Raw genomic sequence first — 24,886 nt, forward strand, 5'->3', positions numbered from 1 at the left:
AAATAAACGTTTCTTAAAATGCTGCCTTACATAATCTACAAAAATATCTTTATTCGGAGGCTGCATATTATTTTAAAATTAGAAAAACCGCGACTACTGCGTTAAGGGTGTTTGTAAGTTACTAACGAGGGCGATTTTTTTTCTATAAAATTTCACTTAACCAGATTATCCACAATAAAAAATAAACTTTTGATCAGTACATTTATCTTGTTTGTAAAACACAGAAGGGAACTATAATTTGGAAACAGAAATTCCCGCCAAGTATCAAAACTTTCAATCATCAACGTCAAACTCTTCAAAGGGAAAATAACATTCCGTTAACGTTTGCATTATAACCGTTTTTTCTGTGGATTATAAAAATACACCACCTACATCGAACTCTTTCAGTCAATCATTGAAAATTCAACTTTCCATCGTCTTTTTAGAGTAGAATTACGATATGAAGTGTCACTAGCCACCACATCGTGGAAGTTTCATTTTAGTGTGAACTGCAACATATCCCCAGTTTACGATTAATTTAACTTTAGCGATAACAATTGCAGTATGAAAATTTTTATTGGTTTAACACAAATTTCGTTATTACTAAAGTGATATAATGCAACCCACACTTAGAAAAATCACAACACTCACATTTCTTCATATGGAAATAATTATCTAAGTTAATTCAATGTTGATTGAAATAAATAATGTCGGGTTATCTTATGTCAACATTTTCTCTACTTATACCGCGACAATACAAAACAAATATAATATCATTGTATTACCGCTAAGCTTTATTCTTGTTAGGACAAATTCTTATGTTTCAGCAAGAAGTTATTAAAACTAAAACTTTCGCGTTGCGTGATATCAATGTGTGCAAACGGGTATTAATGTGACGGTGTGAAGTTGAAACAATGCTACAGTGCAGTTCGTACCGCTTCTTCTGCACTGTAGCTTTGGAAGCAGTAAACTTAGTTTTAAGTAATTTATTCAACGTAAATTATTGTTTGAAATGTACCATAATAAATATGGTACTTTGCGAAGAATGGATTTAATGCAATGTTCGCGTTAATTCCCGTTTGCATACATTACGAAGTTATGATTTCAATCCTTTTTAATTATATAAATTTATCATATTTTATGTCATTCATGACATTAGTATATCCTCAATAATGCTAAAAATATAGATACCGAACCTGTAACTATTACAACTTTAATCGACCAAATAAATTTGCTTTCAATTGTATTTTAGTATAACAATATGTTACCTCACCAATTAGAGAATTATTTTATAATTACCTATAGCTTCTAGTCTATGCCTTTAACCAGTTAAATGCAGATCCATCTTTGTAAACTTTCCGACCTAGCCTCTCATAAAATTGCACACATTTCCTAACATTTTTTTAATATCCAAAATGGACTTGACCACGTAAAGTAGTACACTTCCCGCGTCATTACTTCTAGTCTAAAGGTCAGTTTACTTCACCCTTATAAAATGTCGCGTTGCTTCTCCGGTGTGAACTGTCCCTAAAGCTGTAGAATCATAGTTTACCGCTGCTTTTAAAGATCATGTCAAAATGAGATAAAAGCTAACGCCCAATAGGTTTGTCTCGCTTCCACATTGATTAAATTTAAGTCGAATGTAATATTTAAAAATGCATAATATAAAAATCACTAATTTTTCGCCGATTACATTCAGTCTTGTCTTAATATAAGACAATACACATATCGTACAAAATGTCCATTAATAGTCCTTTAGATATTCTAAAAAAGGTAAACAAGAAAAACCTGTCCTGTCATTCCGCCAATCTAAATAATACATACATAAAATCAGGGCTCTCCCGGAGGGGTAGGCAGAGAGGCAGAGACTCCACTTGTCACAATCGCTGCATACATCATAATAATCGTTTCTATTTCAACTGCAATGTCATTGGCTAAACGAGCCGAGTCATGTGATTTTCAGTTGATCTCTATTTTAAATATTTTTTTTAATTACAAAGCAAACCAGTTTTCCAAAAACAGGGATGCCTGTGGTATCAGCTACAACATTGTGTCTTATATTTCTCCTTAATCCCAAACGTTGAAAGAGATGTCTTATTTTCCATCATCTGAATTTTAAACAACACAAATATTTGATCAAAGATTTAACGCTTTATCTTTTAACGATTATTCAATTAATTTTAACGCTTGTTCATCGGATTTTACATACGTTGTAATAACATTTGATCAAATATTGGAAGGTAAATATAAACAAATTGAGCCAATCGGCGACGAGCCGTCTTTCGTATCCGACCAATTACCGTCATTTAATTATCAGATATGGCGGATGGGGAAAATATTATTTTAAAGGACGATGCTAACTTTATACCGATTATACTATACGTGTAGAGCCTGCGTACTTCACCATGAATATTCTATATATAAATATGTACCTGAAAAAAAATATAAAAGTAAGTCAGTGTTTTCTCAAAAAAGGAAACATTTTGTAGTGTAATTAGAGATTGAGCGGTTAAAGTTAAATACTTTTTTCAAATCATGGGTTAGGTCAGTTATATTATAACTAACATACATACATACATATGGTCACATCTATATCCCTTGTGGGGTAGACAGAGCCAACAGTCTGGAAAAGACTGAATGGCCACGTTCAGCTATTTGGCTTAATTATAGAATTGAGATTCGAATAGTGACAGGTTGCTAGCCTATCGCCTAAAAATAATCCAAAATTTGTGAGCCTATCCCTTAGTCGCCTTTTACGACATCCATGGGAAAGAAATGGAGTGGCTCTATTCTTTTTTGTATTGGTGCCGGGAACCACACGGCACGGATATCACGTGTCTAATTCACGTATACTTATACTGTGGTGACCTCTATTACTACATCGTCTGAACTACAAAGACGGCCATCGAGCATAAACTTACTTTTTAATTCAACCGCTGTCGGAAAGATGGCGACACTGAGACACTCGTGAATTAACGCGAGCCAAGCTAAATCGCGACATATATCGACGGATTTTAGATCTTCTTCTTCTTCTTAGCCTTCTTCTATCAGCATTCTGATGTAGGCCTCCTTCATCTCCTTCCATTCTTCTCTATTTTGGGCAGTAAGAGTCCAATTGCTGCCCGCCACCTGCTTGATGTCGTCTTTCCATCTCATTTGTGGCCTTCCCCTGGGTCGCTTTTGGTCCCAAGGTCTCCAGTCTAGCAATCTTTTGCACCAAGATTCAGACTTCCTGGCAATATGACCAGCCCACTCCCACTTGAGCTTCGCAACTCTTCTGCCGACATCCGTGACTTTGCTGCGCCGTCTTAGGCCCTTATTGGTCACACGGTCTTTCAGACAGACGCCTACAATTTTCCGCTCCATATGCCTTTGTGCCACCCCAAGCTTGTGTATCACTTCTTGGGTAGTCACCCAGGTTTCGGCGCCATATGTCAGGACGGGTAGTATGCACTGGTCGAAAATTTGGGCTTTTTGTCGTGACGTCAGGTTCATGTTAAAAACATATTCAAGCTTGGAGTAGGCTGCCCACCCCAGTCTTATTCGTCTGTCGATTTCGTTACACTGGTTCTCTTTGCCTATTTTAATTTCTTGACCCAAGTACACATACTTTTGGACTTGCTCAATTTCTGTCCCTCCTACTTCAATCCTGATGTTGTTTTGTTTTGTTTTGTTTTGCCCTTCAAACTCAAAATGGAAACAACATCAGGATTTTAGATATAATCACTAAATAATTTCATGGTATAACCGTAATTTAACCCACTTACCTAAACGCGTATTATCACAGTATGCCTGTAATGGGGACGACCCCCATCACATATTACGAGGCACGAGGTATTTATGTATGTCCTTAGAAATGTATACTTGTGGCGCCATCTATTAGTACATTGCAAGAACTATTTACCAAGACGCCATCTCGCAAGAGCTTACTATAACATTCAACCGCTTTCCGAAAGATGGCGACACTAAGTAACAACGCGACGCTAAATCGCGTAATTTTCATTTTAGGTTTTTTACATTTTATAGAAATTTTTCGGCTATTTAACCCACTCACCTAAACGCGTAGTATCTCCGTGTGCCTGTTGTAACATATAGCGATCCAGTCGGGTTGTGTGGCGCCCCACTGTATCTGGTTGACTTCGCCCTCGGCCGCGGTGTACGCCAGTATCGGGTCCTCAATGGCACGAGGCATTTGTTGGATGTCCCATATGAGAGCCTGGTGGTCGTCACCGGCTGTGCAGATGTGGCAGGAACTGTCGAGTAATTTTTATTTTTTAAATTAATTTTTAAAAATATGTTCATCTATCTATATGGATGAATAAAAAAGCGCCCGTGATCAATAAAAAAAAAGAATTAATGAGTATGATTATTTTTATAATTTTATACGAAAATTTTACCATAATTTAAGTCACCTTAATTTTTTTCAGATTATAGCAAGTGCAAATCCTTAAATTCTCTTTAAGCCTGTGAGAAACAGGTGTAATGTGATAAAATTTTGTCGTTGAGATGTGTCCGTGTGTGTGTGTGTGTCTGTGTGGATGTGTCCGTGTGTGTGTGTCCGTGTGGGTGTCCGTGTGTTAGTCCGTGTGTGTGTTCGTATGTCCGTCCGTGTGTGTGTGTCCGTGTGGGTGTGTCCGTGTGCGTGTGTTTGTGCGTGTGGGTATGTCCGTGTGTGAGTGTGAGTCCCCGTGTGATTGTCCGTGTGGGTGAGTCCGTGTGTCATTGTCCGTGTGTGATTCCGTGTGTGTGTCCGTGAATTAGTCCGTGTGTGTGTGTCCGTGTGTGTTCCGTGTGTCCCCGTGTGATTGTGTGTGCGTCCGTGTGTGTTAGTCCATGTGTGATTCCGTGTGTGTGTTCGTGTGTGTGTCCGTGTGTGTTAGACCGTGTGTGTGTGTGTGTGTGGGTCCGTGTCTGTCCCCGTGTGTGTTTGTCCGTGTGTGTGTGTGTCCGTGTGTGATGCCGTGGGTGTGTGTGTCCGTGTGGGTGTGGGTTTGTCCGTGTGTTGTCCGTGTGTGTGTGTGTGTGTGTGTCCGTGTGTGTGTGTGTGTCCGTGTGTGTGTGTGTGTCCGTGTGTGTGTGGGTGTGTCCGTGTGTGTGAGTCCGTGTGGTGTTGTCTGTGTGTGTGTGGGTCCGTGTGTATTAGTCCGTGTGTGTGTGTTTGTCCGTGTGTGATTGTCCGTGTGTATGTGTGTGTGTCCGTGTGTGTGTCCGTGTGTGTGTCCGTGTGTGTGTCCGTGTGTGTGTGTGTCCGTGTGTGATTTCGTGGGTGTGTGTGTGTCCGTGTGTGATTTCGTGGGTGTGTGTGTGTCCGTGTGGTTGTGTCTGTGTGTGTAAGTCCGTGTGTGATTTCGTGTATGGCTGTGTGTGTTAGTCCGTGTGTGTGTGTGTGTCCGTGTGTGTCCGTGTGATTGTGTGTGCGTCCGTGTGTGTTAGTCCGTGTGTGATTCCGTGTGAGTATTCGTGTGTGTGTCCGTGTGTGATTGACCGTGTGTGTGTGTCCGTGTGTGTGTGTGTGTGTGTGTGTGTGTGGGTCCGTGTCTGTCCCCGTGTGTGTTTGTCCGTGTGTGTGTCCGTGTGTGTTTGTACGTGTGTGATACCGTGGGTGTGAGTCCGTGTGTGTGAGTCCGTGTGGTGTTGTCTGTGTGTGTGTCCGTGTGTGTTAGTCCGTGTGTATTAGTCCGTGTGTGTGTGTGTGTGTGTGTCCGTGTGCTATTCCGTGTGTGTATTCGTGTGTGTGCCATGTGTGTGCCGTGTGTGTGTGTGTGTGTCCGTGTGTGTGTGTGTGTGTGTGTGTCCGTGTGTGTGTCCGTGTGGGTGTGTCCGTGGGTGTGGGTTTGTCCGTGTGTTTGTCCGTGTGTGATGCCGTGGGTGTGTGTGTCCGTGTGTTTGTCCGTGTGTGTGTGTGTCCGTGTGTGTGTGTGTGTCCGTGTGTGTGTGTGTCCGTGTGTGAGTGTCCGTGTGTGTTAGTCCGTGTGTATTTGTCCGTGTGTGTGTGTCCGTGTGCTATTTTGTGTGCCGTGTGTGTGCCGTGTGTGTGTGTCCGTGTGTGTTAGTCCGTGTGTGTGTGTGTGTGTGTGTGTTTGTCCGTGTGTGTGTGTCCGTGTGGGTGTGTCCGTGGGTGTGGGTTTGTCCGTGTGTTTGTCCGTGTGTGTGTGTGACCGTGTGTGTGTGAGTCCGTGTGTGTTTGTCCGTGTGGGTGTGTGTGTGGGTGTGTCAGTGTGTGTGTGTCCGTGTGTGTGTTTGTGTGTGTGTGTGGGTCCGTGTCTGTCCCCGTGTGTGTGTGTGTGTCCGTGTGTGTTTGTCCGTGTGTGTGTCCGTGTGGGTGTGTCCGTGGGTGTGGGTGTGGGTTTGTCCGTGTGTGTGTGTGGGTGTGTGTGACCGTGTGTGTGTGAGTCCGTGTGTGTTTGTCCGTGTGGGTGTGTGTGTGGGTGTGTCTGTGTGTGTGTCCGTGTCCGTGTGTGTGTTTGTCCGTGTGTGATTTCGGGGGTGTGTGTCAGTCCGTGTGCGAGTCCATGTGTATGTGGGTGTGTCCGTGTGTGTGTCCGTGTGTGATTCCGTGGGTGTGTGTGTGTGTCCGTGTGGTTGTGTCTGTGTGAGTGTGTGTGTTTGTCCGTGTGTGTGTCCGTGTGTGTTTGTCCGTGTGTGTGTCCGTGTGGGTGTGTCCGTGGGTGTGGGTTTGTCCGTGTGTTTGTCCGTGTGTGTGTGTGGGTGTGTGTGACCGTGTGTGGGTGTGTGGGTGTGTGTGACCGTGTGTGTGTGAGTCCGTGTGTGTTTGTCCGTGTGGGTGTGTGTGTGGGTGTGTCCGTGTGTGTTTGTCCGTGTGTTTGTCCGTGTGCGAGTTCATGTGTAGATGGGTGTGTCCGTGTGTGATTCCGTGGGTGTGTGTGTGTGTCCGTGTGGTTGTGTCTGTGTGAGTGTGTGTTTTTGTCCGTGTGCTTGTCCGTGTGTGATTTCGTGGGTGTGTGTTAGTCCGTGTGTGAGTCCGTGTGTATGTGGGTGTGTCCGTGTGTGTGTCCGTGTGTAATTCCGTGGGTGTGTGTGTGTGTCCGTGTGGTTGTGTCTGTGTCCGTGTGTGTGTCCGTGTGGGTGTGTCCGTGTGTGTGTGTCCCCCCGTACCTGTGCGGCGCCCAGGCGATGCCGTTGACGCAGGCGCGGTGGTTGTTGAGCCGGGCCACCGGCGTGCACGGCACGCGCACGTCCAGGATTATCACCTGATGCAACACCAATACTGACTTTGTACATCATACCCCTTAGTGATAAGGGTTGTCCAACGTAAAAAAAAAATTTAACTAGAAATTACTTTAAAAATATTTATATGGCAGAATTTTTTGCCGGGACGGTTCTTTAATCGCAACTTATATTATAAATGCGAAAGTAAGTTTGTTTGTTTTCTTTTCACGCGTTATCTATACAACCAATCTTCTTGAAATTTCGCATATAAATAGGGTACCTTTCATTCTAAAAAAAACTATCGTTCCCGTGGGATTAGCGAAAAACCTTTGCTCTCTTACATAGATGGCGCTAAATGCGCGGAGTGAATTTGAATCAATGGAGATACAATTTGGCATGATGGTAGATTATGACTTGGCGACGTCAGCTAAGTAAGAAATTTAAAATATTGTCCCATTCACACCAGAATAGAATAGAATAGATTAATTTTCAAAATTGGATACAAGGTATCACTTATTGACGTCACATAACTTAAATCTAATTATAACTACAACCGCTTCCAAAGCGCGTGTGTAGAAGAAGCGGCGGAACAAACTACACTGTAGCATTTTCATCGGACGTCAATTTATTTCAGCGCGTTCAAACAAACAAACTCTTCAGCTTTATAATATTAGTATAGATGCGAAAGTGAATTTATTTGTTTGCACGTTAACTCTTCACGGGTTATTTTCTGCATTAATCTTCTTGAAATATCACCTATAAATAATTAAAAGTCTGGGAAAGGGTACCTTTTATCTCGGTAAAAACTAAAGATCCCGTGGAATGTTCGAAAAACCTGTATTCTTTAATAGGTGGCGCTAAATTCGTTGCTTTTTGCTAAGTGGCGTAAAATTTTTGTAGATGGCGCTTTGATCATGCGGGCGAAGCTGTGCGTAACAAGATGGAAATGAGCACAAAGCAAAAAGAAATAAGGATTTCCACGCTCTGGTATATAAGCGAATAAAAATCAATAGACAATATTCAGTCAGATTATATGTTTAAAGTACACTCACATATTAAAAATCAGGCATTATTGTAAATACGAAAGAAAACAAAAATACAGTAAATTTGTTAGACAAAAACAAAGGCGGACTTATCCCATACAGGGTTACAAACTTGGGATTATTTTTAAGGCGATGGGCTAGCAACCTGCCACTATTTGAATCTCAATTCTATCATTAAGCCAAATAGCTGAACGTAGCCATTCAGTCTTTTCAAGACTGTTGGCTCTGTCTACCCCGCAAGGGATATAGATGTGCCCGTATGTATGTATGTATGGACTTATCCCATTTAGGGATCTCTTCCAGTCAACCATTAAATATTTAAGAGGAGTTAGTTGAATGAGGCAGAAGTACGTAGATACAAATCAAACGACCTTAGCTTTAGGCTTACTGATTCAGACGAACTTAGGTTGCTATCCTATCACCAAAAAAAGAATCACAACTTTAAAGCAATAGGTTGATTTTTACTAAGCACATGAGAAAAGAGCAGCTTTTTTCATATGAGGCGATGCTGTAACGTGTAATTCTCGGAACTTTAGTTTAGGACCACTCCATATCTTTACCATTGATGTCGTAGAAAGCGACTGAGGGAGAGGCATTCTTCTTGTAGGCGATGGTATAGCAACCTGTCTTTTTGAATCTCAATTCTATCAGTAAGCTATACAGCTGAACGTGGCTTTTCAGTATTTTAAAGGCTGTTGGCTCTGCCTACCCTCAAGGGGTATAGACGTGATTATATGTATGTATGTAGGGGTTTTCTCAATTCATCTACCTAAAAATCATAAATCTTTCTTGTTCATTTAGCCGGTTAAAGAATTAATTATCACCTTGTCAAATCACACGACATATCTACAGCCTTGAACTTTATGTTGGTCCACGCTTATTTATAAATATCACAATGAGAATTCAACTATATCAATCCATTGTTAACGTGTTGCGCCCAAATTTGGTAGCCAATGGCCATACTAAGATAGACTTTGGTACCATGACCGCTTTTTCTAAAGTATTATTAATACCTGCCTATCGGAATATAAAACAACTTTAGCAACTTACTGAAAAACATTGCAAGCTATCTTTGTGCCCTTCCTTGGGAAGCCGAAGTAAGCTCATGGCTTGTGTTACGAGAGTTACGAGATACTACCTCAATGATATTATATTAAATACCTACGCATACCTACTGAAAAAACATTTAAGACCCAGATCAATCTAAAAAAATATATTTTTTTAACTTTGATTTCCTTTTTTTACTTTGTCTCTCGACACCCTTTCCTGCGACGTTTACCAAAAATCGTCACAGCAGCACCCAACATAGGACCTAACTTTTTTTGGAGGACCTTCTTCGAAAGCCCACGTGAACCTCCCGCAAGAAGGTACCCAAACGTTCAAATGGTCAGTCTTTCATCGCGATTGTTCAGATAGGTCGCAAGTCAAGGTTCTACATCGATAGCTATTGTCTTTGACGTAATCTGATCGACGAAAGGCCACTTCCTTAGCCTTAACATAGACTTCAAAGTGTTAAATGTTGGTCTTGTAGCGGAGAGATGCCATAGTGTGTACCAGCTCTTTCTGTGCAGACTGTAAAATCTATCAAGGGAAATACTTAGTAAATTTGATACTTCTTTTAAGCGATTGACTAGTAACCTGTCGCTTTTTGAATTTCCATTCCACCATTGAGCCATATAGCTGAACGTGGCCTTCAGTCCGCACCAGACTGGTGGCTCTATCTACCCTGTAATGGATAAAGACGTGATTTAATTATATGTAAGTAAAACTAAAATAAATGTAGCCTTTTGTGATTTATAATTTAATCTGTCTGTTACCAATGTTGAATGTAACTCAATGTAAAGTTTTTGATTACCTATAAACATGGAGTCGGTAGATATTGAAATAATTTGCAGCTAACCATAGTGTTTTTGGGTTTCATAATGGTTAAATTTATCAACTAGTCATATCAACAATAGGTAGTAGGTTATAGGTAACTAGGTAGGAAGCCGGCTAAATAGCAAGCCCGCCATTTTGGGACAGCGTAAAATTTAAAAATTAGATTGAATAGGCGGGTCCTCGCGGTGCAGAAGGCCTTGCGTCTATGATGACTATAGTCCTGGTTACATTCAGCCATTATAACACCAGAGGAATGAAGAAGAGATAAAGACATGTCAATGTCTATGTGTGTGTATTTTGTAAAGTAAGAACATACATACATATAGTCACGTCTATATTCCTTTTGGGGTAGACAAGGCCTACAGGTAAAACGAACAGGTAAAAGGTTGTTCCGCCGCTTCTTCTACACATGCGCTTGTTCTATCCAATTTTGAAAATAAATCTATTCTATTCTACTCGTTTTCTAACAGTCTTTAAAAGATTGAATGGCCAATGGCTGTATGGCTTTATTATGATAAGAAGGTACTTAATTAAAATAGAAACATACGATTTAACAACATTATGAGCATCATGGGTATGACCCGCTAACCGTATCAGATTATCAAAGTTAACCTTTCAAAGCAGCTGGCTGTCAAAACATGACGAATTGACCACCAAACGAACAGACAAAAGGTATTATTATTAGACCTTGACTTTACCAAGCTCTTAGCTAATGCGTGTATTAACGCCTGTTACAATTAATTACGATAATTATTGATTCATTCGTTAAGTATAAGTTGATTAGCTATTCTTAAATAATATTAAACTCAACGTAACTTTTTGTATAATTATAAACATGGTCATTATTTGATAAGGAGACCAGATTTAAAAGTGATTTACTTTCTTGAATAAATTTGCAAATATTGACAGCAGGACAGCTATACCTACCTATTAACACTCAGTAAGCCGCGGGCGGGAACAAGTTACTAAATAATTTCAATACAATAATGAGGTAATAATAACGACATGGTTTGAAGTAACATTCCATCGGTTTACACAACTCATTATATCACGATCCCTAAACGGATAGTTACTTAACGTATGAAAGAAAGTAGTGTCCTTAACCAGAGCTAAGCGCGTGGTATGAATGATAAGGCCAGTGTAGGAATGTGCTAGTTAAAATCTATGTAGGCCACATGAGTACCTAACGATTGTAGGTAGACACATTGAAGAAGGAATGTGTCTTGTGGTTTTAGCACTTTAGAATAGGACATCATAATCTTTCACATGAATAATGTTAGAGGCGACCAAGGGAAAATGCATGTCACCTATTGCAAGTCTCATGCTTTGTTCCCAAGTTAACGCTCCCTCTTTAGTCTAGGGAAATATAGATAAAAATGTGCTTAATCGACCCCCTTTTTTAGAAAAACCATGCGATCTAGATTAACCAAGCCACATAATTACATGAAATACTTCAATGGCATTAGTTTAGTGAAAAATCTCAAGCTTTCTGTTGCGATATATGTTCATAAATATGCCGCAACTGTCTAAACCCAATGGAAAGACAGATGTCTTTCCATTGGGTTTAGACAGTTGCGGCATAAGTAAATATGTTAATATGCTTTGGTAAATTTTTGGTCAAGGGGTGCATTATTTTTTTTTGTGATAAAGATGCCAAAGGGTAAATCCTCTCCGAGGTAAACAAGCGGGTAAAACTATTCTTAATTACTATTAATTTTTCCTCGTTACAGCGTAAAACTAAACGCAAAGACATTGACAAAATTGACATTGACGTTGCGTTTCTATTTAACAAAAAAGGAGAAATGGTTTGCCTACTTAATTTTGTTATTTTCTGTAAATAACTTTGGATTTTAGCAAAGATTAAGCACATCAAGTGTAAATTAAAATAAAATATGCCGCCAAAGCAAGCCAAGAAAACCCTATGGGTTGAATGCGAACGATGCGGTTGCAGCATAACCTCAAACGACAAAAATGTTCATGTGGAGTTAAATTGCGTTAAAGATCAATTGAAATGTCCATACATCGATGGCGGAGTGCTCTTTTCTTGGCTCGTTAGAGGCGGTGCTCCTCCGGATGGCGTGCCAAGGGACGCAGTTATGGTTCATCCTTCTACAAGTTCTTTGATTGGCGCAGTGATTGGCGGTCCCCTGGAAATCTGCAGAGATGGGGCCCCTAAGCTTGTGAAACGGATGTGGCCATCCAAAAACTGTGCGCCTGCCGCTGTTATACTGCCTGCTGCAGGTAAATTGATAGAATGTTTATAATTTCAAATTCAAATCGATTCAAATTTGACTCTTGTCAAATTACAAGAAATTATTATTATAAGTTGAGCTAGCAACCTGTCGCTATTTGAATCCCAATTCTATCATTAAGCCAAACAGCTGAGTGCTTATCAGTCTGTCTGCCCTGCAAGGGATATATACGTGATTATATGTTCTTATGTATGTTTACAAGAGCTCTCTAAATTAATTGAAATAAAATTCTTGATCTGGATCATAGTTATAGACTGCCCCCAGTAAACTTGAAGAATATTACACTATTTTTTATACCAGTAAATTTAAAGAATTAATGAACCCACTTAACTACATTATTTGTAATGTAGAAAACTTTTATTGTTTTAGTAAAAAATAAGGTATTCTTCATTATTTAATTTCTCACTTTAAGATCTCTAAATAATAAATTATCAATGTGCAAAATGATACAATGAGTATCATTTAGCACATTGATAATTTATACTCTCTATTTTATATATTTAAAATATATATAATAATACTACATTTCATTTAAATATTTTACTTTGATTTCAGATCTATCTAATGCTTGGTGTGGGGACAACAAGAAAATAACTGTTACTGTCATTAAAGGCAATATCCCTAAAGCAACCGGCGTTACCATCAGCATCCGGAGTCACAAGATCGAGACTGATATCAGCGACATCTTAAAACAACACTTCTATAATAACTTTGTGCGCGTCGGCAGTATATTAGTCTATTACTACTTCGGAAAAAAACTTGAGATTGAAATAGTTAATTTGAAACACGAACAGGTGGAAAGTAAAGATAATACTTGGGGTGAATTAAGTGAAAATACTATATGGAATATACAAAAAGAATCTGCATCAAAAAACAAAAAGCCGTTATGTTTAGGCGGAGTAGATGATATTTTGGATGAAATCAAAACTTTTATTGAAATATCTTTCAACAAAAACGGTCTTACTTCAAACTTTCAACCAACTAGAGGCTTGCTGATCTATGGCCACTCGGGCATAGGAAAAACTGCCATTTGTAAATATCTCATAGACAATATGCAATGCCATCATATAGAGGTGAATGGACCAGCTGTGTTCAGCAAATATTTTGGAGAAACGGAGGCCACTATGAAAAGTTTATTTACAAAAGCAATTGAAAATGAGCCTAGTATAATTCTGGTTGATGAAATTGAAACAATATGTCCTAGGCGTTCTTCGGGCAGTACGGAACAAGAAAGGAGAATAACCTCTGCTTTTGTGTCATTATTGGACAATTTACACCAAGAGAATAATAGAGTGTTTGTTCTGGCCACTACAAGAAAGCCTGATGCTATAGATCCTATGTTGAGGAGATTTGGGAGGTTAGATAAAGAGATTGAGGTACCTGTTCCAGATAGGATCCGAAGGCGGGAAATTCTCCACAGTCTGTTGAAAGGTTTGCCAAGTAAAGTATCTTCACAAGATATTGATTCAATATCAGAACTCGCACATGGTTATGTCGCTGCAGATTTGGTCAACTTGTGTACGCAGGCTTCCATGAAATGTATAAAGAGATCGAGTGATAATATAGAGAAAGATGACTTGATGGGCGCCCTAACAGTAGTAAGACCCAGTGCTATGCGGGAATTGTTAATAGAAGTGCCTAACGTGAGATGGACTGATATTGGAGGCATGGACAATTTAAAACTGAAGTTGAGACAAGCCGTTGAATGGCCCTTGAAACATGCTGAAAGTTTCCAAAGATTAGGTGTGAAACCTCCAGGTGGAGTTTTATTATACGGTCCTCCAGGGTGCTCTAAAACAATGATAGCAAAAGCATTAGCCACTGAAAGTGGGTTAAATTTCTTATCAATTAAAGGCCCAGAGTTATTTTCTAAATGGGTTGGTGAATCAGAGAAAGCTGTTAGGGATTTATTTAGGAAAGCACGTCAAGTGGCGCCCTCTGTTATATTTTTTGATGAAATGGACGCCATTGGCGGGGAAAGGGGCGTAGGGGAAGCGGGGGTGCATGAGAGAGTTTTAGCTCAGCTGTTGACAGAATTAGATGGGGTAGTTCCATTGAAGTCGGTCACTATTTTGGCTGCAACAAATCGACCAGACAAGATGGACAGAGCTTTGCTAAGGCCAGGTCGGCTGGATAGACTGATCTATGTGCCGTTGCCAGATTACGAGACCAGGCTGCAAATACTGGAACTTAAACTGGCCAAGATGAGTGTAAGTGAAGATGTATCAGCAGAAAATATAGCACAAATTACGGAGAAGTTTTCTGGTGCCGAATTACATGCTGTGTGCCACGAAGCTGCACTGAGAGCATTAGAGGATGACCTCAACTGTCCAGCGGTAAAAATTGCAGACTTTCTAGATGTTTTGAAAGATTTCAAACCGAGAACACCAGACTCTTTGTTAAAAGTTTATGAGGAATTTGCTTTGGGACAAAAATCAGGATAAATTTTCTGTGCCTATTCATAAAAACATAAAAGCAGTTTTACAAGGTACATAGTAGGAAAAATTAACTCATTTTGCTGACATATCTTTGGCTCTATAGTGAAAAAATCGCCAATTAAGGAAATTGAATAAAAATAAACAAAGAACTATAAATCAAGTATCAATTACAGAATATTTGTAAGAGAAAGTATGAAATTTTATAAAACTTTGTAAATAAAAAGAGTTTGATTTGTCACATAATTTAATATATAATATATGAAACCTTAATACTAAATTATATAAATAAAGTAAGCCTATTTAATCACAAGTGCACTAATTCACAATACAGCTATACAAGGGGACCTACAATCACTCGTAATTATATTTTTTTTGTATTTGTAGATTATGTAAAAATTTATCTTTTAATTTACAAATCCAATTTTTTTTCTGGACCTTTTTGGAAATTAAAAAGTAGCTTTCATTTTTAATACTGGCATGAAATAAACGTTTCTTAAGATGCTGCCTTACATAATCAACAAAAATATCTTTATTCGGAGACCGCATATTATTTTCAAATTAGAAAAACCGCGGCTACAGCGAGGTGTTATGTTACAAAAGCGGTCGATTTTTTTTCTATAAAATTTCATTAACCTGATTATCCACAATAAAAAATTAACTATTGATCAGTACATTTATCTTGTTGGTAAAACACAGAGGGGAACTATAATTTGGAAACAGAAATTCCCGCCGAGCATCAAAACTTTCAATCATCAACGTCAAACTCTTCAAAGGGAAAATAACATTCCGTTGACATTGGCATTATAACCGTTTTTTCTGTGGATTATAAAAATACACCACCTACATCGAACTCTTTCAGTCAATCATTGAAAATTCATCTTTCCATCGTCTTATAGAGTAGAATTTCGATATGAAGTGTCACTAACCACCACATCTTGGGAAGTTCCATTTTAGTGTGCTGCTGCAACATATCCCCAGTTAACGGTTAATTTAAATGAAATTATTTATTGGTTTAATACAAATTTCGTATAAACGGTGATTTCAGTCAGCTTTAAAATTTCGTTATTACTAAAGTGATATAATGCAACCCACACTTAGAAAAACATTTCTTCATATGGAAATAATTATCTAAGTTAATTCAATGTTGATTGAAATAAATAATGTCGGGTTATCTTATGTCAACATTTTCTCTACTTATACCGCGACAATACTAAACAAATATAATAACATTGTATTACCGCTAAGCTTTATTCTTGTTAAGTCAAATTCTTATGTTTCAGCAAAAGTTATTAAAACTAAAAGTTTCGCGTTGCGTGATATCAATGTGTGCAAACGGGTATTAATGTGACGGTGTGAAGTTGAAACAATGCTACAGTGCAGTTCGTACCGCTCCTTCTGCATTTGAGCTATGGAAGCAGTAAACTTAGTTTTAAGTAATTTATTCAACGTAAATTATTGTTTGAAATGTACCATAATAATATGGTACTTTGCGAAGAATGGATTTGATGCAATGTTCGCGGTAATTCCCGTTTGCATACATTACGAAGTTATGATTTATCCTTTTATTTATATAAATTTATGTCATCAATTTAGTATATCCTCAAAAATGCAAAAAATATAGATACCGCACCTGTAGCTATTACAACTTTAATCGACCAAATTAATTTGCTTTCAATTGTATTTTAGTATTTTACAATTTGTTACCTCACCAATAGAGAATTATTTAATAATTACCTATAACTTCTAGTCTATGCCTTTATCCATTTAAATGCAGATCCATCTTTGTTAACTTTCCGACCTAGACTCTCATAAAATTGCACACTTTTCCTAACATTTTTTTAAATATCCAAACTTGACTACGTAAAGTAATTCACTTCCCGCGTCAATACTTCTAAAAATGTCTAAAGGTTCAGTTCACTTCACTCTTTTACAATTTCGCGTCGCTTCTCCGGTGTGAACTGTCCCTAAAGCTGTAGAATCATAGTTTACCGCTGCTTTTAAAGATCTTGTCAAAATGAGATAAAAGCTAACGCCCAATAGGTTTGTCTCGCTTACACATTGAATAAATTTAAGTCGAATGTAATATTTAAAAATGCATAATATAAAAATCACTAATTTTTCGCCGATTACATTCAGTCTTGTCTTAATATAAGACAATACACATATCGTACAAAATGTCCATTAATAGTCCTTTAGATATTCTAAAAAAGGTTAACAAAAAAAACCTGTCCTGTCATTCCGCCAATCTAAATAATACACACATAAAATCAGGGCTCTCCCGGAGGGGTAGGCAGAGACTCCACTTGTCACAATCGCTGCATACATCATAATAATATTTTTAATTCAACTGCAATGTCATTGGCTAAACGAGCCGAGTCATGTGATTTTCAGTTGATCTCTATTTTAATTTTTTTTTTTAATTACAAAGCAAACCAGTCTTTCCAAAAACAGGGTTGCCTGTGGTATCAGCTACAACATTGTGTCTATATTTCTCCTTACTCCCAAACGTTGAAAGGGATGTCTTATTTTCCATCATCTGAATTTTAAACAACACAAATATTTGATCAAGGATTTAACGCTTTAACTTTTAACGATTTTTCAATTAATTTCAGCACTTGTTCATCGGATTTTACATACGTCGTAATAACATTTGATCAAATATTGGAAGGTAAATATAAACAAAATGAGCCAATAGGCGACGAGCCGTCTTTCGTATCCGACCAATCACGGTCATTTAATTATCAGATATGACGGATGGGGAAAAATATTTTTTTTAAAGGACGATGCTAACTTTATACCGATTATACTATACGTGTAGAGCCTGCGTACTTCACCATGACTATTCTATATATAAATATGTACCTGGAAAAAAGATAATAGTATTTTAGCCAGTGTTTTCTCAAGAAAGGAAACATAATTTTTCAGTGTAATTAGAGATAGAGGGGTTAAAGTTAAATACTTTTTTCAAATCATGGGTTAAGTCAGTTATATTATAACTAACATCAGTCAGATATCACGTGTCTGAGTCACTTATACTGCGGTGACATCTATTAATACATCGTAAGAACTACGAAGACCGCTATCGAGCATGAACTTACTTTTTAATTCAACCGCTGTCGGAAAGATGGCGACACTCATGGATTAACGCGAGTCAAGCTAAATCGCGACATATAATGACGGCTTTTAGATATAATCACTAAATAATTTCATGGTATAACCCATTTAGTATCTCGTAACACAAGTTTCGAACTTACTTCGAGGCTAACTCAATATTACACATATTTGTCCTGTATATGTATATTTATTTATTATTTTATTTACTTACCTAAACGCGTATTATCTCAGTATGCCTGTGATGGAGACGACCCCCATCACATATTACGAGGCACGAGATATTTGTTGCATGTCCTTACAAATGTATACTTGTGGCGCCATCTATTAGTACATTGCAAGAACTACTTACTAAGACGCCATCTCGCAAGAGCTTACTATAACATTCAACCACTGTCCGATAGATGGCGACACACTGTAACGACGCGACGCTAAATCGCGTTATTTTCACGGATTTTATAGAAATTTTTCGGCTATTTAACCCACTTACCTAAACGCGTAGTATCTCCGTGTGCCTGTTGTAACATATAGCGATCCAGTCGGGTTGTGTGGCGCCCCACTGTATCTGGTTGACTTCGCCCTCGGCCGCGGTGTACGCCAGTATCGGGTCCTCTATGGCACGAGGCATTTGTTGGATGTCCCATATGAGAGCCTGGTGGTCGTCACCGGCTGTGCAAATGTGGCAGGAACTGTAATTTTTTTTAAATAACTTTTAACACGACATTTACGTGTCCGTGTGTGTGTGTCCGTGTGTGTTTGTCCGTGTGTGTGTGTGTTTCCGTGTGTGTGTGTGTCCGTGTGTGTGTGTCCGTGTGGGTGTGTCCGTGTGTGTTTGTCTGTGTGTTTGTCTGTGTGTTTGTCCGTGTGTGTGTCCGTGTGTGTTAGTCCGTGTGTGTTAGTCCGTGTGTTTGTCCGTGTGTGTGTCCGTGTGTGTGTGTGTGTCTGTGTCCGTGTGTTTTTGTCCGTGTATGTATCCGTGTGTGTGTGTGGGTGTGTCCGTGTGTGTGTGTCCGTGTGGGTGTGTCCGTGTGGGTGTGTCCGTGTGTGTGTCTCCGTGTGTGTGTGTGTGTCCGTGAGGGTGTGTCCGTGTGTTTTTGTCCGTGTATGTGTCCGTGTGTGTCCGTGTGTGTGTGTCCGTGTGTGTGTGTGTGTCCGTGTGTGTGTCTCCGTGTGTGTGTGTGGGTGTGTCCGTGTGTGTGCCTCCGTGTGTGTGTGTGTGTGTGTCCGTGTGGGTTTGTCCGTGTGTGTGTGTCCGTGTGCGTGTGGGTGTGTGTGTCCGTGTGTGTGTGTCCCCGTGTGTGTGTCCGTGTGGGTATGTCCGTGTGTGTGTGTCCCCGTGTGTTTGTCCGTGTGGGTGTGTCCGTGTGTGTTTGTCCGTGTGTGTTAGTCCGTGTGTGTGTGTCCGTGTGTGTTTGTCAGTGTGTTCGTCCGTGTGGGTGTGTCCGTGTGTGTATGTCCGTGTGTGTTAGTCCGTGTGTGTTAGTCCGTGTGTGTGTCCGTGTGTTTGTCCGTGTGTGTGTCCGTGTGTGTCCCCCCGTACCTGTGCGGCGCCCAGGCGATGCCGTTGACGCAGGCGCGGTGGTTGTTGAGCCGGGCCACCGGCGTGCACGGCACGCGCACGTCCAGGATTATCACCTGATGCAACACCAATACTGACTTTGTACAAAGTTTTTCATTTATTTCTTAGTTCTTGCTGTTTTTTTTTTTTTTCTTCGGTGTAGGTACGTATTAATCTTATATATAAAATTCTCGTGTCACAATGTTCCGTTCGGTGGAGTACGCCACCGAAACGGCTTGACCGATTCTCATGAAATTTGTGAGCATATAGAGTAGGTCTGAGAATCGGCCAACATCTATTTTTCATACCCCTTAGCGATAAGGGTTGTCCACCGTAAAATTTTTTTTTAACTAAAAATTACTTAAAAATTATTTATATTAACAACGTTTGCCGGGACGGTTCTTTAATCCCAACTTATATTGTAAATGCGAAAGTAAGTTTGTTTGTTTGTTTTCTTTTCACGCGTTATCTACACAAGCAATCTTCTTAAAATTTCGCATATATATCAGATCAGTTCCGAGTATGGAGAAAGACATATAATACCTTTCGTTCTGGAAAAAAACTATGGCTCCCGTGGGATTAGCGAAAAACCTGTGCTCTCTTACATAGATGGCGCTAAATGCGCGGAGTGAATTTTGAATCAATGGAATTACAATATGGCAGGATAGTAGATTACTTGACTTTGAGACGTCTGCTAAGTAAGGAATTTAAAAAATTCTCCCATTCACACCAGAATAGAATAGAATAGATTAATTTTCAAAATTGGATACAAGGTATCACTTATTGTCGTCACATAACTTAAATCTAATTATAACTACAACCGCTTCCAAAGCGCGTGTGTAGAAGAAACGGCGGAACAAACTACACTGCAGCATTTTCATCGGACGTCAATTTACAAATATAGATATCTTAAATCTAAATCGTTTTGTATACTTTCTTGGTCAACATGCTTTCATTCATCCTCTCCATATCTAATGTAAGGTATTACAATAATAACTATAAAATTAGCAATAGAATTACCTCGCAGGCGTCCATGGCGACCGTGGCGAGGTAATTAGGGTCCTGCTTGTTCCACGCCAGCCGGAGCAGCGGCGTGTGCTGAGGGTCCTACGCACATACAGACACACATACAAGTCACGTCTACATCCCTTGCGGGGTAGACATGATTCAAGATTATTTATTTGTGAAACATGTTACATACATATGGTCACGTCTATGTCCCTTGCGGGGTAGACAAAGCCGGCAGTCTGGAAGACTGACAGGCCACATTCAGCTATTTGGCTTATTGATAGAATTGAGATTCGAATGGTGACAGGTTGCTAGCCTATCGCCTAAAATCCCAAGTTTATAAGCATATCCCTTAGTCGCCTTTTACGACATCCATAGAAAAAAGATGCAGTGGTCCTATTTCTTCTTATATTGGTGCCGGGAACCACACGGCACAGATGAGAACAAGATAATACAAACATGAGACAACAAAAATAAGACAATGACAAAAATGATAAAAATAAAATATGAATGTGGATGAAGCGAAGGAAGTATGCAGAGATCGTGGCAAAGTGGAAAGAGGTAGTCTCTGGCTACCCCTCCGGGAAAGAGGCGTGATTTTATGTATGTATGTATGTATGAAATTCACCTCGTAAATGATGGTGGAATGTTCGAGATGCCGAAGGTCGAACATCCGCACGGAGCCGTCGGCGCCCACGGACGCGAACATGTCGCGGCCGCCGCCCGCGCGGCTGAACGCTATGTCGTACACTTCCTGAACGGATAATGATGATAAAACATATTGTTGCGCGCCATCTATTTTAATTAATACATACATACATATAATCACGTCTATATCCCTTGCGGGGTAGACAGAGCTTACAGCCTTGTAAAGACTGATAGGCCACGTTCAGCTATTTGGCTTTAAGATAGGATTGAGATTCAAATAGTGACAGGTTGCTAGCCCATCGCCTAAAAGAAGAATCCCAACTCTATAAGCCTACCCCTTAGTCGGCTTATACGACATCCATGGGAAAGAGATGGAGTAGTCCTATTCTTTTTTGTATTGGTGCCGGGAACCACACGGCACGGTATTTTAATTAATGATTAATTATTAAAAAGCACTTCGAAGTGCTGTTTTGGCGGGCAGCATCTAGTACCCATGAAATTAACTAGATGACGTTTTATACTTGTAAAATTTGACAATTGCCATTTACTCCCTTCCTCTTCCGAGTATACACAGTTTTAATTACGAACAAACTGGCCATTGTATTGTGTCAAGTAAATTGAAAATAAGAGCTACTGCTGACTCTTCTATCATCATGTGTCATGTATACAGGGTGACATTTAAAACAACTGCATCCTTTTAAACATAGACTATACCCATGCGTCTGAGCCGTTTGAGCCTATTTTTATTTAAATTAAACGTCATCATTTTAAAGCTGACCCAAAGGTGTCACTGACCTTATCATGAGCGATAAGTTGAGTCTTGACGTGCCCAGTGACCTCAGCGACCCTGCCCAACATCTGACCCGTCTCCAGCCCCCAGATGGTGCACGTGGTGTCGATACTGCTGGTCCCCACGAGGTTGGGGTCCACCTCGTTCCAATCGAACGAAGTGAGGGGTGCGCAGAAGTCAGAATTCTTGTTGTTGTTCAGTACTGACTCGAAAAGGGTATAAGGCTCGCCGGCGCGCCAGATTCTTAGGTAATCACCTGGAATTCAAATAAAAAGTATGTTCCGTGTGGTTCAGGGCACCAATATAAAAAAAAGAATAGAACCACTCCCATGGATGTCGTAATAGGCGACTAAGGGATAGGCTTATAAACTTGGGATTCTTCTTTTAGGCGATGAGCTAGCAGCCTGTCACTATTTGAATCTCAATTCTATCATCGAGCCAAGAAGCTGAACGTGGCCTGTCAGTCTTTTCAAGACTGTTGGCTCTGTCTACCCCGCAAGGGATGTAGACGTGACTATATGTATGTATGTATGTTCTGGCTAACCTTTTAAAATTTTTCACATCTTTGTACAAAATTTTAACAAGTTCATATTGTGTACAGTATTCATTTAGACCTCATTTTATCAGCGTTATTTTATTAGGACATCCACTGCTGAAGAAAGGCCTCCCCCAAAGACTTCCACCTCGCTCTACGACGCGCTTTCATAAACAGAGTAATGAATGTGATAAGCAACAGAAATACGCAGGGATCGTGGCAAGTGGACAGATGAGGTCCTTGCCTCCCTAAAGAGACGTTTTTTATGTATGTATGTATCTTCCTGCCACTTTGAACACGTAATGGCACGCAGCATTTTCAAAATACTCACCGCTGGTAGCGAGCAGGTCAGGATACACGCCCTTGCTGTCCGGTATCCACATGATCTTCGTGGTGGGGTACGGGTGGTCGAAAGTGCTCTTTGCACTGAACTCACTTGTCTCCTCATCTAAGGATATTATCTGTACCTGTTGGGTGACATAATAAATATTAAAATACTAAACGAAAACACAATTTTTTCCGTTTTATCTCGAATCTGTAACTAATGTCACATAGTGAGTGCTGTGTGGTTGCTGACACTAGAATAAACTATTCCACATTTTTCTCATTTATGATTATGTGTTAATGCCGTTGTGGTTCCCAGCAGTGCCGTGTGGTTCCCAGCATCAATACAAAAAAGAATAGGACCACTCCATCTCTTTTCCATGGATGTCGTAAAAGGCGACTAAGGGATAGGCTTATAAATTTGGGATTCTTCTTTTGGGCGAGGGACTAGCAACCTGTCTATATTTCAATCTCAATTCCATCTCAGTAAGCTACATAGCTTGAAAAGAAACGCAATTTCAAGAATATTGTTTTTTTTAACCTGTAAGAAATAAATGTTCAATACATTTAAATAAATATGAAGTATAAAAAAGGTAATACAAACTTTGTTATTGTATTCCTCTACGAAGCTGCCGAGTGCCAGTCGGAACCTCTTGTCCGGTCTCACCGACCAGTTCATGGAGTACAGCGGCCATGGGGCTTGGTACCTGACAAACAAGAATGGAGGAAATATAGTTTGATACGGTCAAACATCCCTGTTTGACTGTATCAAACTATATGAAGTTCCCACTTACACTAAACAATGAGATAGTAAAACATTTTGGGAAGTTATGCCGTGCAGCCATGGATCTCGTACATACATACATACATAAACTCATGCCTCTTTCCCGGAGGGGTAGGCAGAGACTACCTCTTTCCACTTGCCACGATCCCTGCATACTTCCTTTGCTTCATCCACATTCATAACTCTCTTCATGCAAGCTCGGGGGTTTCGGGCACTTTTGACCTGACCCTTCACCAGGACGTCCTTAATTTGATCAAGATATGTTCGTCTAGGTCTTCCCACCCCGACCTTTCCCTCCACACTCTCCTTGTATATCTGCTTAGTCAACCTGTTTTCATTCATCCTCTCCACATGACCGAACCATCTCAACATACCCTTTTCTATTCCTGTAACTACATCTTCTTTCACATCACAACATTCCCTTATCACGCTGTTCTCGTAAAATGCAACTTTCATGCTGGTTTGGTAGCTAAGAAAAATCATAGTGAGCTAACAAATCGTCTTCCCATGCATATTGTAAAAGTCAATCAAGGTAAAGGCTTATAAACTTGGGATGCTTGGGCGATAGGCTAGCAACTTTTTACTATCTGAATTTCAATTCCACCATTATGCCATACAGTTGTGTGTCCTCTCAGCCTCCTCGATACGCTGGTCCTGTCTACCCCGTAAGGGATAAAGGCGTGATTTTATGTGTGAATACTTGTTTTAAGAACTTACTTGTAGATTTCTTTTCGTTTTGTGCTCGAACTCGCCGTGGACGAGCTGCTATGCGGAATGGACATTGGGGCCGCCAGGATTGCAACTTTTCTTCACAGGTATCTACAAATATACCTTTATGAAAAACTAGCGCTGACAGTGTTGTTGATTTTTATATGAAATATTCTCATTAAACATGCATTTCAAGACAAAATTCTAAAAATTAATAGAACGATCAATAAAAGTCATAATTTACCTAACAAAAACAGAAAATATCTAATTTAATACTGATGAAGTTCAAAAATGCACAATATTCGACAGATTTTTTTGATAATATGCAAAGTACTTACTTTTATTTTTAGGAAATTGCAAAATCTAGAAATAGCAAACAAACAAGCATTTCCATTAATTTGAAGTTGACACGATACATTACGATGACGTTTCCTTTCTTTTTTTTTCAACAATATATTTTTTAATGCCATTACACAAAGAAAGTACAGTACACATCTACCACCTGTGGCTACCACCTACTTACCGAATAATTCCACGTCACAAACGGTCTCGGCAAAGTTCTAACTAGAGCTTGCATTAGTTGAATGTGCTTATTTTGTTTGTAACCTTTTATGAAATCCATGGGGCAGTGGTCCTTAAAGGCCGGGAACAAACAACACG

At 39.7% G+C, this 24,886-nt stretch overlaps 3 protein-coding genes across 4 annotated transcripts; 1 reads left to right on the plus strand and 2 right to left on the minus strand.

The window, feature by feature from the left end:
* Positions 1 to 1,995: 1,995 nt before the first annotated feature.
* On the minus strand, positions 1,996 to 7,547 carry LOC132902502 (DDB1- and CUL4-associated factor 7-like). Its single transcript, XM_060947773.1, has 4 exons — positions 7,491 to 7,547; positions 7,096 to 7,190; positions 4,034 to 4,232; positions 1,996 to 2,411 (listed from the first exon to the last, which is right to left on the minus strand). The coding sequence occupies exons 1-3, from the start codon at positions 7,545 to 7,547 to the stop codon at positions 4,034 to 4,036; spliced, it is 351 nt and encodes a 116-aa protein (XP_060803756.1). The 3' UTR covers positions 1,996 to 2,411.
* Positions 7,548 to 11,843: 4,296 nt separating this feature from the next.
* LOC106132376 (ATPase family gene 2 protein homolog A) lies at positions 11,844 to 15,009 on the plus strand. Its single transcript, XM_013331761.2, has 2 exons — positions 11,844 to 12,311; positions 12,878 to 15,009. The coding sequence occupies exons 1-2, from the start codon at positions 11,963 to 11,965 to the stop codon at positions 14,764 to 14,766; spliced, it is 2,238 nt and encodes a 745-aa protein (XP_013187215.2). The 5' UTR covers positions 11,844 to 11,962; the 3' UTR covers positions 14,767 to 15,009.
* A 610-nt stretch (positions 15,010 to 15,619) lies between these two features.
* On the minus strand, positions 15,620 to 24,624 carry LOC106132377 (DDB1- and CUL4-associated factor 7). Of its 2 annotated transcripts, none has more exons than XM_060947695.1 (10): positions 24,471 to 24,624; positions 24,236 to 24,337; positions 23,339 to 23,441; positions 22,742 to 22,877; positions 21,881 to 22,131; positions 21,066 to 21,191; positions 20,450 to 20,536; positions 19,412 to 19,506; positions 18,362 to 18,560; positions 15,620 to 17,622 (listed from the first exon to the last, which is right to left on the minus strand). In XM_060947695.1, the coding sequence occupies exons 2-9, from the start codon at positions 24,298 to 24,300 to the stop codon at positions 18,362 to 18,364; spliced, it is 1,062 nt and encodes a 353-aa protein (XP_060803678.1). In that variant the 5' UTR covers positions 24,301 to 24,337; positions 24,471 to 24,624; the 3' UTR covers positions 15,620 to 17,622. The 2 variants fall into 2 exon arrangements, with proteins under 2 accessions (XP_060803678.1, XP_060803679.1); XM_060947696.1 differs by having other exon boundaries at positions 24,565 to 24,619.
* Positions 24,625 to 24,886: the final 262 nt, after the last annotated feature.

The sequence above is a fragment of the Amyelois transitella genome, chromosome 14 (assembly GCF_032362555.1).
Source record: "Amyelois transitella isolate CPQ chromosome 14, ilAmyTran1.1, whole genome shotgun sequence".
In the NCBI taxonomy this organism is placed as follows: domain Eukaryota; kingdom Metazoa; phylum Arthropoda; class Insecta; order Lepidoptera; family Pyralidae; genus Amyelois; species Amyelois transitella.

Coding starts and splice junctions, on each gene's coding strand:
- LOC132902502 (XM_060947773.1), bottom strand. CDS start 7,547: ATGCCAAATTGTATCTCCATTGATTCAAATTCACTCCGCGCATTTAGC. Junction 7,191..7,490: donor GCGCATTTAGCGCCATCTAT/GTAAGAGAGCAA, acceptor GTGTTGCATCAG/GTGATAATCCTGGACGTGCG. Junction 4,233..7,095: donor ATCGCCTGGGCGCCGCACAG/GTACGGGGGGAC, acceptor ATTACTCGACAG/TTCCTGCCACATCTGCACAG.
- LOC106132376 (XM_013331761.2), top strand. CDS start 11,963: ATGCCGCCAAAGCAAGCCAAGAAAACCCTATGGGTTGAATGCGAACGA. Junction 12,312..12,877: donor TGTTATACTGCCTGCTGCAG/GTAAATTGATAG, acceptor CTTTGATTTCAG/ATCTATCTAATGCTTGGTGT.
- LOC106132377 (XM_060947695.1), bottom strand. CDS start 24,300: ATGTCCATTCCGCATAGCAGCTCGTCCACGGCGAGTTCGAGCACAAAA. Junction 23,442..24,235: donor AAACGAAAAGAAATCTACAA/GTAAGTTCTTAA, acceptor CTTGTTTGTCAG/GTACCAAGCCCCATGGCCGC. Junction 20,537..21,065: donor ATTCCACCATCATTTACGAG/GTGAATTTCATA, acceptor GTATGTGCGTAG/GACCCTCAGCACACGCCGCT.